General features: G+C 44.3%; 1 protein-coding gene across 5 annotated transcripts in view; it reads left to right on the forward strand.

The window, feature by feature from the left end:
• The first annotated feature begins 15,504 nt into the window (after positions 1 to 15,504).
• Positions 15,505 to 18,630, forward strand: part of LOC109892874 (sodium- and chloride-dependent GABA transporter 2) — a 32,353-nt gene continuing 29,227 nt past the window's right edge. For 2 of the 5 annotated variants that reach the window (XR_004210323.1, XM_031826780.1), the window contains exon 1: positions 15,664 to 15,799. Coding sequence is in view for 2 of the 5 variants with exons in the window: in XM_031826780.1 (XP_031682640.1) it covers positions 15,664 to 15,799 (136 nt within the window). In the remaining 3 variants the exon portion in view is untranslated. Of the gene's footprint in view, positions 15,800 to 18,630 lie in introns of all 5 variants that reach the window. The other 3 variants (XR_004210322.1, XR_004210321.1, XM_020485723.2) reach the window with 3 other exon arrangements.

The raw sequence follows: 18,630 nt of genomic DNA on the forward strand, positions 1-18,630 counted from the left end.
TTATGACTACAGATAACCCCAGGGGTAAATGTACTGACTGGGATGAGGTCTATCCGGTTACTAAATTCACAACTAGGAACCCAGTGTTTTCCAAGCAGGTTGCAAGGGCAAATTTTACTTGTGTCAATATGACGGGAGGAGGAACCGAGGTGGGATGGATCCCTGCGGATTGGTGTCTGGATACAGTTAATATTAAGGGGAGCCTTAGGTCAATATCCAGAGCAGATGTGTGGTGGTGGTGTGGTAGCACGGTCCTGTTTGATAAGTTACCCTCCAACAGTACTGGACGCTGTGCACTTGTTACTCTCTTGTTGCCTGTTTCTATCTACCCTATAGGAGCCGAGGACCTTGTTCTGCGGACCCAGGGAGTAAATCCCGGATATAGGGGACGTTCCAGGAGAGACACCACCCCATCTAGTGGAGACCCCTCCTACATAGACGCTATCGGAGTCCCTAGGGGAGTGCCTGATGAGTATAAGTTAATAGATCAGGTAGCTGCAGGGTTTGAATCATCCATCTGTTGGTGGTGCACAATTAACAAGAATGTTGATCGTATTAACTATATACATTACAACGTCCAAAGGCTAGGCAACTGGACTCAGCAGGGTTTTGAAGCAGTACATGGTCAACTGGCTGCAACCAGCCTGATGGCTTTCCAAAATCGTATTGCAATTGATATGTTACTCTCTGAGAAGGGCGGGGTTTGCTCCATGTTTGGTGACCAGTGTTGTACTTTCATCCCTAATAACACAGCCTCGGATGGCAGCTTGACCATAGCCCTAGAAGGTCTGCGGACGCTTAATGGTAAAATGAAATCTCATTCTGGGATAGATACCTCGATGTGGGACTCCTGGATGAGTGCGTTTGGTAAATATAAAACCCTGGTGTCCTCCATTTTGGTATCCATTTCGGTGTTCGCTGCCATTTTAGTTCTCTGTGGATGCTGTTGCATTCCATGCATCCGTTCCCTTGCCACTAGGGTTATCTCTAAAGCCATTGACCCTTCCTCCCCTTCCCAGATGTTTCCTCTGCTGGATAAAGACCTACTTGAATTCGAGGATGAGGAGGAGAGTGTCTATTAGATTTACATTATATCTGCTGTTGCCTTATGGGGATGTATGTATGTGTTATGCAAGTGGATCATTCCGCCTGACTTGCCAAGTTTAAGTCACATCTCTTTGGAGATGTGAAGAGAGGGAATCACAACTTTTTCCTGCGGGAAAAAGTTGCCTTATGTAGACAAGCATTTTACTTTTATTTTGAGCTGTTGTTCTCCGCTCTGTTAAATGAGGGTTGTAAGTTCCTGGGTGGCTGGTAGCCAACTTAGTACATAGTGGGATTGAATGGAGAACATGATGGTAATACTATATCTATTTTTGTTTAATACCGTGCCTTATTTCATAGTCCCCTTGGGAGAAGTTTCTCTTTGTGTCTGGATCCAGTTAGGTTGTGTCACGTCTCTGGTGAGACGTGAAGAGAGGGTTTTGTAGAGAAATGCTATTTCTTATGTAGGTGACCAGACTATTGTTAAGGTGGGGCTACCACTTAGAGTTGAGCCTGTGGGGTCCCCTACAGGATAGCTCCCGCATTACACTAATGGCCAAAACCAGCGCACACACACATGATCTCCTTTGTCTGTTAACATTGTGTGTCCGAAGAGGATTCTACGATGACGGACAGACTACTGAGCCAATGGCGGAAGACTACAGACTACACCCCAGCTGAACCAATCCAAAGATCCGATCTTCCAGAATCAACCTACTTTCTTTTCTATATAATAGTGGTGTACTGATTGTAACGGTCTCTTCTTCGTCTGCGCTTCCGTACGAACCAGCGGGAGAGCCGTAATTATGCTGTTCTAGATATCTTCACTCTGAATAAACTGTAGCTTGTCATACAATTTACCACCTTGTCTGAATCGATCCTTGACCGACTCGTCCGTCTACATATCAAATTGCTAACAGAAGCAGGCGGCAACCGTGAGAGACTTATTTCTGGAGAGAGTAATTTTCAAAATTAGTAGTTCGAACTGTTTGGGTATGGACCTGGAAAGTATGGCATTACTTTGCAGGCTATCTCTGCAGTAAACTGCAACTCCTCCCCCTTTGGCAGTTCTATCTTGACGGAAGATGTTATAGTTGGGTATGGAAATCTCTGAATTTTTGGTGGCCTTCCTGAGCCAGGATTCAGACACAGCAAGGACATCAGGGTTAGCAGAGTGTGCTAAAGCAGTGAGTAAGACAAACTTAGGGAGGAGGCTTCTGATGTTGACATGCATGAAACCAAGGCTTTTTCGATCACAGAAGTTAACAAATGAGGGTGCCTGGGGACATGCAGGGCCTGGGTTTACCTCCACATCACCCGCGGAACAGAGAAGGAGTAGTATGAGGGTGCGGCTAAAGGCTATCAAAACTGGTCGCCTAGAGAATAAGAGGAGCAGGTTTCTGGGCATGGTAGAATATATTCAGGGCATAATGCGCAGACAGGGGTATGGTGGGGTGCGGGTACAGCGGAGGTAAGCCCAGGCACTGGGTGATGATGAGAGAGGTTGTATCTCTGGTAGTAATGGGTGAGGTCACCGCATGTGTGGGAGGTGGGACAAAGGAGTTATTAGGGGTATGAAGAGTGGAACTAGGGGCTCCATTGTGAACTAAAACAATGATAACTAACCTGAACAACAGTATACAAGGCATATTGACATTTGAGAGAGACATACAGCGAGGCATACAGTAATCACAGGTGTTGAATTGGGAAAGCTAGCTAAAACAGTAGGTGAGACAACAGCTAATCAGCTAGCACAACAACAGCAGGTAAAATGGCGTAGACTAGGCAACGGGGCCAACAGATAAAACAAACAAGCAGAATGGAGTACCGTGATTAATGGACAGTCCAGCGTGCATCAGCTATGTAGCCAAGAGATCAGTGTCCAGGGGGCAGCGGTGGATGGGGCAGGGAAGCTGGACTGGCGAGTGTTATCCAGGTAAAAAAAAACTAACAATGACTAAATAGCTTGTAGCTAGTTAGCTGGTTAGCTTCTGGAGGTTTTTGAGTGTGTTCTAAAAATAAATAAAAAATAATAGCGATTCCGTATCACATTGGGTGAGGCAGGTTTCCGGAAGGTATAAACAAATTAAAAGTCAAAAGAGATAGAAAGTAAATATGGGTCCGGTGGGCGTTTGGGACGCGGCGATTCAGGCGTTTAGCAGGCCTGTGCTAACAAGCTAACAGTTTGTAGGCCCGGGCTAGACAAGGTAGCAGTTAGCGGACCGGAGCTGGACAAGCTAGCAGTTAGCAGGCCGAATTAGCAAGCAGGGAGATAGCGAGGGCTAGAGAGTTAGCCTTTGGGGGACGTCGCGATGGGGTGAGTCTGTTTATTCCTCTTCATGCGGTGACATCGATAGACCGGTCGTGGGCCCGGGTATTGTAGCTCAGGAGTATGCTACGGTGGTAGCGCAGGCCGGGCTAGCTTCAAGCTAAGTGGGTGGAAACGCTAGCCAGGGGTAATCATCCGGGGTTGCGGTTTAGCTAGATAGCTAGTTGTGAAGATCCAGCGTATTTAACAAAAGCGCATTTGCGAAAAAAGCACAATCGTTGGACGACTGTACCTAACCATAGACACCAATGCCTTTCTTAAAATCAATACACAGAAGTATATATTTTTAAACCTGCATATTTCGCTAAAAGAAATCCAGGTTAGCAGGCAATATTAACCAGGTGAAATTGTGTCACTTTTCTTGCGTTCATTGCACGCAGAGTCAGGGTATATGCAACAGTTTGGGCAGCCTGGCTCATTGTGAACTAATTCGCCAGAATTTTACGTAATTATGACATAACATTGAAGGTTGTACAATGTAACAAGAATATTTAGACTTAGGGATGCCACCCGTTAGATAAAATACCGAACGGTTCCGTATTTCACTGATATAATAAACGTTTTGTTTTTCGAAATGATAGCTTCCGAATTCGACCATATTAATTACCAAATGCTCATATTTCTGTGTGTTATAACTAAGTCTATGATTTGATAGAGCAGTCTGACTGAGCGATGGTAGGCAGCATCAGGCTCGTAAGCATGCATCCAAACAGCACTTTCATACGTTTTGCCAGCAGCTCTTCTCAAGCACAGCGCTGTTTATGACTTCAAGCCTATCAGCCTAATGGCTGGTGTAACCGATTTGAAATGGCTAGCTAGTTAGCGGCGTGCACGCTAATAGCGCTTCAAACGTCACTCGCTCTGAGACTTGGAGTAGTTATTCCCCTTGCTCTGCAAGGGCCGCGGCTTTTGTGGAGCGATGGGTAACGCTGCTTCGAGTGTGGCTGTTGTCGATGTGCTCCTGGTTCGAGCCCAGGTAGGGGCGAGGAGAGGGACGGAAGCTATACTGTTACACTGGCAATACTATAGTGCCTATTAGAACATCCAATAGTCAAAGGTATATGAAATACAAATGGTATAGAGAGAAATAGTCCTATAAATACTATATTAACTACAACCTAAAACCTCTTACCTTGGAATATTGAAGTCTCGGGTTAAAAGGAACCACCAACTTTCATATGTTCTCATGTTCTGAGCAAGGAACTCAAACGTTAGCTTTTTTACATGGCACATATTGCACTTTTACTTCTCCAACACTTTGTTTTTGCATTATTTAAACCTAATTGAACATGTTTCATTATTTATTTGAGGCTAAATTGATTTTTATTGATGTATTATATTAAGTTAAAATAAGTGTTCATTCAGTATTGTTGTAATTGTCATTATTACAAATACATTTGAAAAAAAATCGGCCGATAATCAGTATCAGCTTTTTTTGGTCCTCCAATAATTGGTATCGGTATCGGCGTTGAAAAATCATAATCAGTCGACCTCTAATCTGGACAAGAGGAAAACCTATGTAAGAATGATGTTCCTTTATTACAGCTCAGCATTCAACACCATAGTACCCTCCAAACTCATCATTAAGCTTGAGACCCTGGGTTTCGACCCCGCCCTGTGCAACTGGGTCCTGGACTTCCTGATGGGCCGCCCCCAGGTGGTGAAGGTAGGAAACAATATCTCCTCTGATCCTCAACACTGGGGCCCCACAAGGGTGCATTCTCAGCCCATTCTCACCCTCTCCTGTACTCCCAGTTCACCCACAACTTCATGTCCATGCACGCCTCCAACTCAATCATCAAGTCAGGAGGCTGAAAAAATGTGGCTGGAAACAGCTTTTTTTTAATGTATTTTTTAAAATGGAATATCTACATAGGCGTACAGAGGCCCATTATCTGCAACCATCACTCCTGTGTTCCAATGGCATGTTGTTAGCTAATCCAAGTTCATCATTTTAAAAGGTTAATTGATCATTAGAATACCCTTTTGCATTTATGTTAGCACAGCTGAAAACTGTTGTGCTGATTTAAAGCAGCAATAAAACTGGCCTTCTTTAGACTAGTTGAATATCTGGAGCATTTGTGGGTTCGATTACAGGCTCAAAATGTCCAGAAACAAAAACTTTCTTCTGAAACTCGCCAAGTCTATTGTTTTGTGAAATGAAGGCTATTCCATGCGAGAAATTGCCAAGAAACTGAAGATCTCGTACAATGCCGTGTACTACTCCCTTCACAGAACAGCGCAAACTGGCCCTAACCAGAAAATAAAGAAGAGTGGGCGGCCCTGGTGCACAACTGAGACAGACACCTCACAAGTCCTCAACTGGCAGCTTCATTAAATAGTACCCGCAAAACACCAGTCTCAACATCAACAGTGAAGAGGCGACTCCGAGATGCTGGCCAGCCTGAAAACATGCTTTTTTAAAGGGGTGGGCTCTAGAGAGTCGAGACGATCCTATCAGCAAATAAAGTTTTTGTAAGTAAATATATTCAAATATGGTAGACTGAGCATTTCAATGGCAAAAGGAGGCTCATGGAAATCTAGTGGCGGATTTAGGTGTAGGTGACATGGGCAGCTGCCCAGGGCGGCATCTTGCCAGGGGCTGCACGGGGCTCTCACACATTTTGTTTTGGAATGGTGACATTTGCGCGAACGGTTTTCTATCACTGATTTGCACGTCACGTCAATAATTTCATGTCACCTTGTGGGGGCTTGTGGGTCAATTCATCTTGTCAGAGTGGACGCCCTGATTCTAGTTTGTGAGCTAGACAGGCTTCTGCCTGGAAAGGTCTCCCACTCAGAAGTAAGAGATGGGGCGGAGGTAGGTTAACCTCAGGTCTCCCCACTGAAAGCCTGAGGTAGGGGGAGTGGGGGAATCTATCAAATAGCACACCTAAAACTTTATACAGTACTAATGCAATTAGTAAAATCAGTCACACTCCGAAATGCTACCAAATAAACCACAATTCATTCATAATACTGTGAATATATAGTTTCACAGACATATTGTTGCATTGTTTTCTGGTTTGTGCAAAATTGTTAATAATATAAAACCAGTCTGCACACCACCAAGGTGAATTGGTTTAGTCATGACTCTTGGTTGACAGTGTTGGGGGATGGGTAATGTATTGATGCTCGAGTACCAAATCAACACAAATTTGTTTCTTTGTTCTTTTTGATATTTTTGAGTCTTATTTTTGTATATGTTTTCATATTTCTATAGTTTTAAATGTATTGGAGCCATACAAGCTAGAACCGCCACTGGGGAAATCAATGATAAAAAATATATATTTTGGAGTTATTTTCATGAAATAAACACACACAGTGATTTATTAGCCATATAGTGATGATTTAAAAATGTTATTAAAAAGACTGAATGGGAGCTTTAACTAGTTCATGTCTGATTCATGTCAATCAAAATATATTACTTTCTTTACTTTACCTGCGTTTGGCAATCCTCTATCACCCTGCTGAACTCCACCCTGGCCAGGAAGCAGAGATTAAACATTAATGACATAGTAACCAGGCTAACAGAGTAATATGCAAATGTTTAAGAGGACTTAAGTATAATAAAGGTTCTGAAAAGTCTATTTTTTTGTTCAAAAAATGCATTGAATTTATAACACAATTTCAACAGTGTTGAATCCTTTCAGTCATCTTCAGGACAGTGGGGTGACAAGATAAATCAGAGAAATCTACACTAGTTGTTTGGTCTTGAATAGGCGAATGATACATCATGATCATGAACAGTTTCAATGGGCATGCCGACCCCGAGTCTCAAGCCAAATTAGTAACACTGTCACACTTCAAAATGTTGGTTTGAAACTTAAATTGCAACTCATTAACTTATTGGGCAAAGTTCCTTCCACAGTACAAACACAGTGCAAATGTACAGGTTGTTCATAAAACTTAGGGACACATAATATATGTTAAAAATAAGGTGCTTTAATAGCTTATTCATCTATATAATATATAACTTCCCCTTTATCAATACTGTTTACCTTTGCTCCATATCTTCCCAATAATCAAGTTAATGGCATAGTCATATAGCCTCGGCACCTACATAAAGCTGAGTGACTCACTCATTCATGGCTTTAGATCTAAATAAATAAGTAACAACATTCTTTCTGATAGTCTTTAATAAAGTTTTAGTTATCCTGACCTGGACACTATGTACAGTATTATAATAGCCACTTATGGATTATGAGCAGAACAATATACGCTTACCAACACCTCTCTGTATTTTGACACTTTGTGCAAGGCAATTGATCAGCATTCAAAACTTTCTGGATGGGGCCTCCTGAGTGGCGCAGTGGTCTAAGACACGGCATTGCAGTGAAAACTGCATTGCTACAGATGCTGGTTCGATACCCATCTCACCCCATGTTCAAAAAAGGCATTTTTCTCTCTCACTCTAGGCTCATAGAATAGTTTCCAGGCTGCGTCACATCCGGTCATGATTGGGAGTCCCATAGGGCGGCACACAATTGGCCCAGCGTCATCCGGGGTAGGCTGTCATTGTAAATAAGAATTTGTTCTTAAATGACTTGCCTAGTTAAATTAAATAAAAAGACACTGCATCGCAGGGCAAACTGGATCCCAACTTGCAAACCATCGCAGCCCAAGTGATAGCGGTGGATGGACAGCTACTTCCGGGGGTGAGTGACTGGCGATACCTCCATTTCCCTGATGGTACGTGGGAACCGTTTGTCAGCTGGCCCACACCCACCTGTTGGGGGCGCACCTGGGAATGGAGAAGAGCCGGGAACGGATCGCCACCCGGTTCCACTGGCCAGGGATGAGGAGGGCCGTGAAAGACTACTGTCGCAGCTGCCCGGAGTGTCAAATGACTGCCCCAAAGGCCCAATTCCAAAACCCACTGGTCCCCCTACCGATCATCAGGGTGCCCTTTGAACGCATCGCCATGGACATAGTGGGACCCCTGGTAAAAACAGCATGAGGACACCAGTACATCCTAGTAATAGTAGACTATGCCACCCAGTATCCCGAGGCCATTCCTCTACGGACGGCAGTATCCAAGGGAATCGCCCGGGAGCTGTTCCACCTCTTTAGCCGGGTGGGCATCCCGAACAAAATCCTGACAGGCCAAGGTACTGAGTTTATGTCCCGCCTAATGAAAGAGTTGTGTGCTCTCCTGCAGATCAAGCAGATCCGGACCTCTGTCTTTCACTAGCAGACAGATGGGCTCGTCGAGCGCTTCAATAAAACGCTCAAACAAATGCTGCGGAAGGTCATCGAGCAGGACGGGAAGAACTGGGACCAGCTACTACCCCACCTAATGTTCACAATCCGAGAAGTACCCCAGTCCTCCACTGGGTTTTCCCCTTTTGAACTCCTCTACGGGAGGAGCCCACCCGGCCTACTGGACCTCGCCAAGGAGGTGTGGGAAGCCCAACCGGCCCCCTTATGCAGTGTGGTAGAGCATGTAGTGACGATGAGGGAGAATATGACAGCCATATGGCCAGTCATGAGGGAACATATGGAGAAGGCCCAACGCGCCCAAGCCCAGGTCTACATTCGGGGAGAATTCCTGAGAATTCCAGAATTCCAGGTGGGAGACAAGGTGTTGGTCTTAATCCCCATGGCCGAAAGTCAGTTCCTGGCAACATGGCACGGGCATTACGAAGTGATCGAGAAGCTGGGACCTGTCAATTACCACATACGGTAACCGGGGAGACGGAAAACCCAACAGATTTACCACGTGAACCTGTTGAAGAAGTGGTACGAGAGGACAGCCTTGGCCGTGTTATGGTCGGGACCCAGGACGCCAACGGTACCAGTGGTGGTCCCGAGCAATGAGGACCTCGACCCGGCCCAGAAGCAAGAGCTCAGGGAGCTCGTCGATCGGAACACGGTGGTGTTCTCCAAGAACCACATCCGTATCCAGCCCGGGGAAACGGTAAGAAAGAGGCCAAATCGGATTCCGGAGGCCCAAAGGAAGGCCAGTGAAACAGGAAGTGGAGACTATGCTGAGGATGGGGGTCATTGAAGAGTCCCACAGTGCATGGTGCAGCCTCATCATGTTGGTGCCCAAACCGGACGGTAGCCTCCGCTTCTGTAATGATTTCCGGGGTGTGAATGACATAAGCTTGTTCAACGCCTACACCATGCCGAGGGTGGACAAGCTCATCGACCAATTGGGAATGGCCCGGTACATCAGCACCCTTGGCCTGACCAAAGGATATTGGCAGGTACCCATGGCAGCCTCCTCCCCGGGAGAAGACAGTGTTTTCGATTGTATAAGTACCGGGTGCTCCCGTTCAGTCTCCACGGAGCCCCACCCATTCCAGCAGCTGATGGACAAAGTACTTCGACCCCACCAGCAGTATGCAGCGGCCTATTTGGATGATATCATCCAAAGGCCAAGGTAGGGAAGAGCACCTGATGCGCCTCGAGGTGGTGCTGGACGCGCTCAGACAAGCCGGGTCGATCGCGAACCCCAAGAAATGCAAACTATCGTTCGAGGAGGTGGAGTACCTGAGGTGTTTGATCGGACGGGGGAACGTCAAGCCCCAGGAGAGGAGGATTCACGCAGTACGTGACTGGCCCGTTCCACGCAGCAAGACACAGGTCAAGTCGGCTTATCCCCAACTTTGCGGCTATAGCTTCCCTCCTCACCGATCTAACCAGGGCCCGCCTCCCGAAAACAGTGAAATGGACGGACGAGACAGAAGCGGCATTCAAGCACCTGAAGGAAGCGTTGTGCTCCCATCCGATTCTCGTAACACCCGATTTTCACGTGCCAATGTTGGTCCAGACGGATGCATGTGACATGCCCCAAACAATCGGAAAGGGGATTCATCAGAGAAAATGAATTTACCCCAGTCCTCAGCAGTCCAATCCTTGTACCTTTTGCAGAATATCAGTCTGTCTCTGATGTTTTTCCTGGAGAGAAGTGGCTTCTTTGCTGCCCTTCTTGATACCAGGCCATCCTCTAAAAGTCTTCACCTCACTGTGCATGCAGATGCACTCACACCTGCCTGCTGCCATTCCTGAGCAAGCTCTGTGCTGGTAGTGCCCCGATCCCGCAGCTGAATCAACTTTAGGAGACGGTCCTGGCGCTTGCTGGACTTTCTTGGGCGCCCTGAAGCCTTCTTCACAACAATTGAACCACTCTCCTTGAAGTTCTTGACGATCCAATAAGTGGTTGATTTAGGTTCAATCTTACTGGCAGCAATATCCTTGCCTGCGAAGCCCTTTTTGTGCAAAGCAATGATGACGGCACTTGTTTCCATGCAGATAACCATGGTTGACAGAGGAAGAACAATGATTCCAAGCACCACCCTCCTTTTGAAGCTTCCAGTCTGTTATTCGAACTCAATCAGCATGACAGAGTGATATCCAGCATTGTCCTCATCAAGACTCACACCTGTGTTAACGAGAGAATCACTGACATGATGTCAGCTGGTCCTTTTGTGGCAGGGCTGAAATGCAGTGGAATGTTTTTGGGGGATTCAGTTAATTTGCATGGCAAAGAGGGACTTTGCAATTAATTGCAATTCATCTGATCACTCTTCTTAACATTCTGGAGTATATGCAAATTGCCATCATACAAACTGAGGCAGCAGACTTTGTGAAAATGTATATTTGTGTCATTCTCAAAACTTTTGGCCACGACTGTACAGTGTTTGTCAAGTATTGTATTGTCACTAAGCAACTATGAAACATTGGTTAGACTCTGTTGTGCATTTATGTTGCCTTTTAGTCTGAGCCGCTCCAATAAGAAACATTTTCTGTAGTGTTAGTTTTACACCGTTTCAACTATAAAACTGGAGGTTTATGAAAAGCCTATCCCTGACTCTGGTTCAGTTCTTGATTGGAGTTTGGCTGGCTGTCAAATTATGATTGCATACACCTTAAGGAGGACAGTACAAATGCATGAAATAATTGTGTCATTTCAACAGCATTGAACCCTTTCAGTCATCTTGAGGACACAGGATAAGTCAGAGAAATCTACATTTCAGGAAACTGAAATGTCTTTGGGATTTAACCCAACCCCTCTGAATCAGAGAGGTGCGGAGGGGTGCCATAATCACCATCAGCGCCTGGGGAACAGTGGGTTAACTGATTTTTACCTTGTCAGCTCTGGGATTTGATCCAGCAACCTTGCGATTACTGGCCCAACGCTCCTACCCGCCATGGTCTTGTTATGGCCTTGAGCAATGATGTCAATTGGCATGCCAACCCTCGGTGTCAACCCAAATTGGTAACACTGTCACACTTTAATATTTTGTTTTGAAACATGAACTGCAAATCACTCACTTATTGGGCAAAGTTCCTTCCACAGTGCGACCACAGTGCAAATTCACACGTTGTTCATTGCTGTTGGCATCAACAGCAGGTTATTGTGGTCTGATACATAGGCTACACTTGTTGCTGACCATTGTATTTGGCTGGCTGGTATAAAGAGATTGTTTGCGTGATGATAGCTAGCTAGCCAATCTAGCGTTTGTAGTACCAAGTGTTGACTTGGTGTGTAAATCAAGTAACTTGAGGTAAAAACTCACAGCTACGCTTATCTTTTACAGGGGAATGTAAAAAGGATGGTACTTCAATGGTTGGGCAACCCACTTTAACACTAGAAAATCCTGGCCTCGAGCCATCCCGTTCTGAACCAATTACATTTTAGAAGTTTAATAAATACATTTTTATGCTGTCGCAAAAATAATACTTTGGTTGTGTTTATGAAATTCTTAGATAACATTAGGTTACAAAGCATATATATTTCAAAGAATACAATAGCATTTTCATTAGTTTATATCAGACTATATGTTAAAAACAAAAAACACAAAAAACACCACCCTTCAAATGTTAAATCCATCACAAAGAAATCCATTATTGTTTTATTTTTGCAGTTCTTAAGAAACATTACCCAGGCAATATCTGCAGCCTGGACAAACTGCACGCTTTGCACAGCTTTGCGCACAGATCTGGCACATCTGCGCGTTACCTCCAGCTGTCAAATGTTTGTAAAATGGCTTGCGCAATATTAGGCTTTATTAGTTGACTGACAAGCAACTTAATTTCCTAGGTTATTTTTTTAATCAAATGTGCTGTTGAAAATGGCGTTTTACTGGAATAAAAGTTACCTAAGCTACCTCCAGGAGAAACAACTCTCATCTGGCTATAGCCTACATGCTGATTGGGATTTACATTAGATTTTGGTTGTTTAGGTTCACCATCAGCAATAGTTTTAGTAGTTTTGATTGAAACAATCAGTTAGTCATTTTTAATTATAAACTTGGTGGTTAGAGTCCTAAATGCTGATTGGCTGACAGCCGTGGTAAATCAGACCGTATACCACGGATATGTCAAAATATTTATTTTTACTGCTTTAATTACATTGATAACCAGTTTATAATAGCAATAAGGCACCTCGGGGGTTTGTGGTATATGCCCAAGTGCCTGTGTCCAGGCACTCTGCGATGCGTCTTGCATAAGAACAGCCCTTAGCTGTGGTATATTGGCCATATACATAGGTGACCATATATACAGTAGGGCAAAAAACTATTTAGTCAGCCACCAATTGTGCAAGTTCTCCCACTTAAAAAGATGAGAGAGGCCTGTAATTTTCATCATAGGTACACTTCAACTATGACAGACAAAATGAGAAAAAAAATCCAGAAAATCACATTGTAGGATTTTTTATGAATTTATTTGCAAATTATGGTGGAAAATAAGTATTTGGTCAATAACAAAAGTTGATCTCAATACTTTGTTATATACCCTTTGTTGGCAATGACAGAGGTCAAACGTTTTCTGTAAGTCTTCACAAGGTTTTCACACACTGTTGCTGGTATTTTGGCCCATTCCTCCATGCAGATCTCCTCTAGAGCAGTGATGTTTTGGGGCTGTTGCGGGGCAACACGGACTTTCAACTCCCTCCAAAGATTTTCTATGGGGTTGAGATCTGGAGACTGGCTAGGCCACTCCGGGACCTTGAAATGCTTCTTACGAAGCCACTCCTTCGTTGCCCGGGCGGTGTGTTTGGGATCATTGTCATGCTGAAAGACCCAGCCACGTTTCATCTTCAATGCCCTTGCTAATGGAAGGAGGTTTTCACTCAAAATCTCACGATACATGGCCCCATTCATTCTTTCCTTTACACGGATTAAAAGTATCTGTAATCTATTACAATATTTTTGCTGGTAATGTAACGGATTACAGATACAGTTGTTTTGTAATACCTTACATGTTATGGATTTTATGTTATCTGTTACTCCCCAACCCTGTATACAAGTTAAAGTTCATAATTACATAACGAGGACAGCAATCACTTTTGCTACCTGCACTGCATGGTCGAAGCAGGAGAAGAAGAGAAGCTCACTCCAAGGATGTCAAAACTTCCAAACGGTTGGTTATGAGATGGGGTGAAATACAAAGTTGTGCTATATTTTTATTGGCTATGTCAGGGCACATTTTTCAAGATAACTAATAATACATTACTATCTCTAACACTTTGAATCTGCAAAAACGGCAAATGAATTAGTCGGTAGTGGTGACATCAGATCAAAAGTGTAGGCGGTGGGGCTCAGCTCAGATGCCTACACAGGCCTACACCATATACATAATTTACACACACACGCACATACACACACACGTCAGCACAGACAGATCCAGCTCAGATAGACCCAGCTCATGAGCTCGACCAGCAGCAGGTTTTAATTTGGAATGGAAAATGAATGTGTTTATTCATTAGATGTCTCTTCGTTCACAGTTTAACAAATTTAAATATTGCCACCCATCAGACTATTGTCAATTTAATCTTGTTTTTAGGCTACATCTATTATTACATGTGTGAAATTTGCTTCGATATACACTGTGTACCAAACATTAGTAGCACCTTCCTGATATTGAGTTGGACCCCTTTTTGTCCTCAGAACAGCCTCAATTCAACGGGGAATAGACTCTACAAGGTGTTAAAAGTGTTTCACAGGGATGCTTGGCCAATGTTGACTCCAATGCTTTCCATAGTTTGGGTGGTGCACCATTCTTGATACACACAGGAAACTGTTTAGCATGAAAAACCCAGCATCGTTGCAGTTTTTGACACACTCAAACCGGTGCCCCAGGTACCTACTACCATACCCTGTTCAAATATTTTATTGCCAATTCACCCTCTGAATGCACACAATCCATGTCTCGAATGTCTTAAGGCTTAACAATCCTTCTTTAACCTATCTCCTCCCGTTCATCTACACTGATTGTAGTGGATTTAACAGGTGACATCAATTAGGGATCATATCTTTCACCTGGTCAGTCTATGTCATGGAAAGAGCAGGTGTTCCTAATGTTTTGTATACTCAGTGTAGTTATATGTAGTTTCAATTGGCCATTATCAGATGGGCAGCCAGCTGTCGGGTGAAGGAAGGGCAGGGGGGGTGACATGTCCTGCTATAACTGTTTATCAAACAAAAAATGTTAACATCAGTGTGTTAAATATACTTTAGGAAAAGTCAGGGACATGACACTTAAAATGACAGAGATATTACAATGTTAAATTAATATATTCTATCTGCACTTCTAGTGTGAAAGAAACAGCACCTCTCGTGTTAGCCAAACACATCGAATGGGGGGGGGGGGGGGGGGGGTAGACCAAAGGTTGCTATCTATAACCATGTGTGGTGACGTTAGCTAACTAGGACACTCGACAGTTCAGCTAGCCAACTCTGAAAGGTGGGAACCGACAGAGCTAGAGCCCACTAGTAGAAGTTGCTAAAACTAGTGGGAAACTGTTATTAGCGGGATATTAAAGCAGTGGAACTAGCAAGCTAGCAGCACTAATTGCGTGAAGGCTAGGCTACAGAGGTACTGTAGCTAGCTGACAACAAACAATACTGCTAACAAGCTACCTTAGGTAACTTCACTCTGTGTAGGTGAAGTGGTAACCCATACCAAATGGAACAGTTAAGGTGAGAGCTAGGTTTTCTTTAAAAAGCTCTTAAACAGGTTCAGATTCAACAGAGGCGAAAAATGAGGGGTACCAGGGCAATGCATGGTGTTATATAGACTGGTGGGGCTTAACTCACAATGCCCTAATTGGCCTGTTAGGCGTGATTGAATAAGGCTTCAGCGAATGACCTGCACGAGGGTATGTCCCATAGTGAGATGTTGAACCGAGGCCACTGGAAGAGAACCCAGGAGTAGCATATCCTCCTCACTTACTACAGATCCAGTGGTAGGGTGGTGACACAATGAGAGTTCCAGTATATTCTGAATAGCGAACACCAAGTTAGAGATCAGTGGATACTACAGGACAAAAAAAGAGAATGAACGTGGAGACTCAGGAAGGGAAGAGGGAACAGTGGAGCTCTAAAACAGAGTTCCTCCTCACAGTTTGTGGTAACGTGGTCGGCCTGGGAAATGTATGGAGGTTCCCCTATCTCTGCTATAAGAACGGTGGAGGTGAGTTATATTTGGGGAATCCCCCATATGGGTCGTTCTATAAATTAGGGTGGCAGTGAGGATTTATAGTAGTGGACATCTTTTTAGGGCTGTTACAAAGTAATTGATAAAAATCTGTAACTTGTTTAATGTTACAACATTAAGATTTAAAGAGGGAACATAGTTGAATCAAAATGTTTACACCCTTTCTCACAGTTGGAGTTTTCACAGATTTGGCAAAAATCATGTGACATAAAACACTACCTTTCTTTCCTTACATTTTTGACAGTGTTATTTGTCGTTTTTATACATTAAGTTGCTCCAGCATCTGTGTTAGAGATGTTGACAATGACTATGGTGTGTCTCCTCTCTAACGGCTAGGAAGCTCAGATTCAAACTCCCATTAGACAGCTCTGCAAGCGTTATAATGTCAAAATAGGTTCCTTACTCACCAAATACGGAGCTTCACTGAGCAATTAGGAATATTTTCAGGCTTTTTATTAAGACCTTTTTTGGAGGTACATACCAGCCATAACTGGAGTAAATGAAGATAGTGAGTAACAGTAATATTTGGTGAGGAACAAACGTATTTTGACATTATAACGCTTGCAGAGCTGTCTAATGGGAGTTTGAATTGGAGCTTTGTGGGCATTAGAAAGGAGACATGTCACACTCATCATCGACAAATCTCTAACACACAGATACTAGGGCAATGTTGAGCATTTAACAATTGACTTAGACATTTAACTTCAACCCTGAATGAACCATGGACCTTGCTGTCTGACAGTTTTTTAAATTCAAATTTATAAAGCCCTTCTACAATCAGCTGATGTCACAAGGTGCTGTACAGAAACCCAGCCTAAATCCCCAAACAGCAAGCAATGCAGGTGTAGAAGCACGGTGGCTAGGAAAAACTCCCTAGAAAGGCCAGAACCTAAGGAAGAAACCTAGAGAGGAACCAAGCTATGAGGAGTGGCCAGTCCTCTTCTGGCTGTGCCGGGTGGAGATTATAACAGAACATGGCCAAGATGTTCAAATGTTCATAGATGACCAGCAGGGTCAAATAATAATAATCACAGTGGTTGTTGAGGGTGCAACAGGTCAGCACCTCAGGAGTAAATGTCAGTGGGCATTTCATAGTCGATCATTCAGATTATCTCTACCGCTCCTGCTGTCTCTAGAGAGTTGAAAACAGCAGGTCTGGGACAGGTAGCACGTCTGGTGAACAGGTCACGGTTCCATAGCCGCTGGCAGAACAGTTGAAACTGGAGCAGCAGCACAGCCAGGTGGACTGGGGACAGCAAGGAGTCATTAGGCCAGGTAGTCCTGAAGCATGGTCCTAGGGCTCAGGTCCTGAGAGAGAGAGAGAGAGTGAGAGAGAGAGAGAGAGAGAGAGAGAGAGAGAGAGCGAGAGAGCATACTTGAATTCACACAGGACACCAGATAAGACAGGAGAAATACTCCAGATATAACAGACTGATCCTAGCCCCCCGACACATAAACTACTGCAGCATAAATACTGGAGGCTGAGACAGGAGGGGTCGGGAGACACTGTGACCCCATCCGACGATACCCCCGGACAGGGCCAAACAGGCAGGATATAACCCCACCCACTTTGCCAAAGCACAGCCCCCCACACCACTAGAGGGATATCTTCAACCACCAACTTACCATCCTGAGACAAGGCCGAGAATAGCCCACAAAGATCTCCGCCACGGCAATCCCAAGGGGGGGCGCCAACCCGGACAGGAATATCATGTCAGTGACTCAACCCACTCAAGTGACGCACCCTTCCTAGGGGCAGCATGGAAGAGCACCAGTAAGCCAGTGACTCAGCCCCTGTAATAGGGTTAGAGGCAGAGAATCCCAGTGGAGAGAGGGGAACCGGCCAGGCAGAGACAGCAAGGGCGGTTCGTTGCTCCAGTGCCTTTCCGTTCACCTTCAAACTCTTTGGCCAGACGACACTCAATCATAGGACCTACTGAAGAGATGAGTCTTCAATAAAAACTTAAAGGTTGAGACCGAGTCTGCGTCTCTCACATGGGTAGGCAGACCATTCCATAAAAATGGAGATCTATAGAAGAAAGCCCTGCCTCCAGCTGTTTGCTTAGAAATTCTAGGGACAATTAGGAGGCCTACGTCTTGTGACCATAGCGTACGTGTAGGTATGTACGGCAGGAGCAAACCGGAAAGATAGGTAGGAGCAAGCCTAAGTAATGCTTTGTAGGTTAGCAGTAAAACTTTGAGCATTGCAGTAGTCTAACCTAGAAGTGACAAAAGCATGGATGAATTTTTCTGCATCATTTTTGGACAGAATGTTTCTGATTTTGTTGGATCAGATCAATGTTGGAAAAAAGCTGTCCTTGAAACAGTCTTGATATGTTCGTCAAAAGAGAGATCAGCGTCCAGAGTAACGCCGAGGTCCTTCACAGTTTTATTAGAGACGACTGTACAACCATCAAGATTAATTGTCAGATTCAACAGAAGATCTCTTTGTTTCTTGGGACCTAGAACAAGCATCTCTGTTTTGTCCGAGTTTAAAGGTAGAACATTTGCAGCCATCCACTCCCTTATGTCTGAAACACAGGCTTCCAGGGAAGGCAATTTTGGGGCTTCACCATGTTTCATTGAAATATACAGCTGTGTGCCATCCACATAGCAGTGAAAGTTAACATTATGTTTCCGAATGACATCGCCAAGAGGTAGAATATATAGTGAAAACAATAGTGGTCCTAAAACGGAACCTTAAGGAACACCTGAAATTTAGGACAAACCATCCACAGAGACAAACTGATATCTTTCCGACAGATAAGATCTAAACCAGGCCAGAACTTGTCCGTGTAGACCAATTT

Source organism: Oncorhynchus kisutch, linkage group LG6, assembly GCF_002021735.2.
Source record: "Oncorhynchus kisutch isolate 150728-3 linkage group LG6, Okis_V2, whole genome shotgun sequence".
In the NCBI taxonomy this organism is placed as follows: Eukaryota; Metazoa; Chordata; class Actinopteri; order Salmoniformes; family Salmonidae; genus Oncorhynchus; species Oncorhynchus kisutch.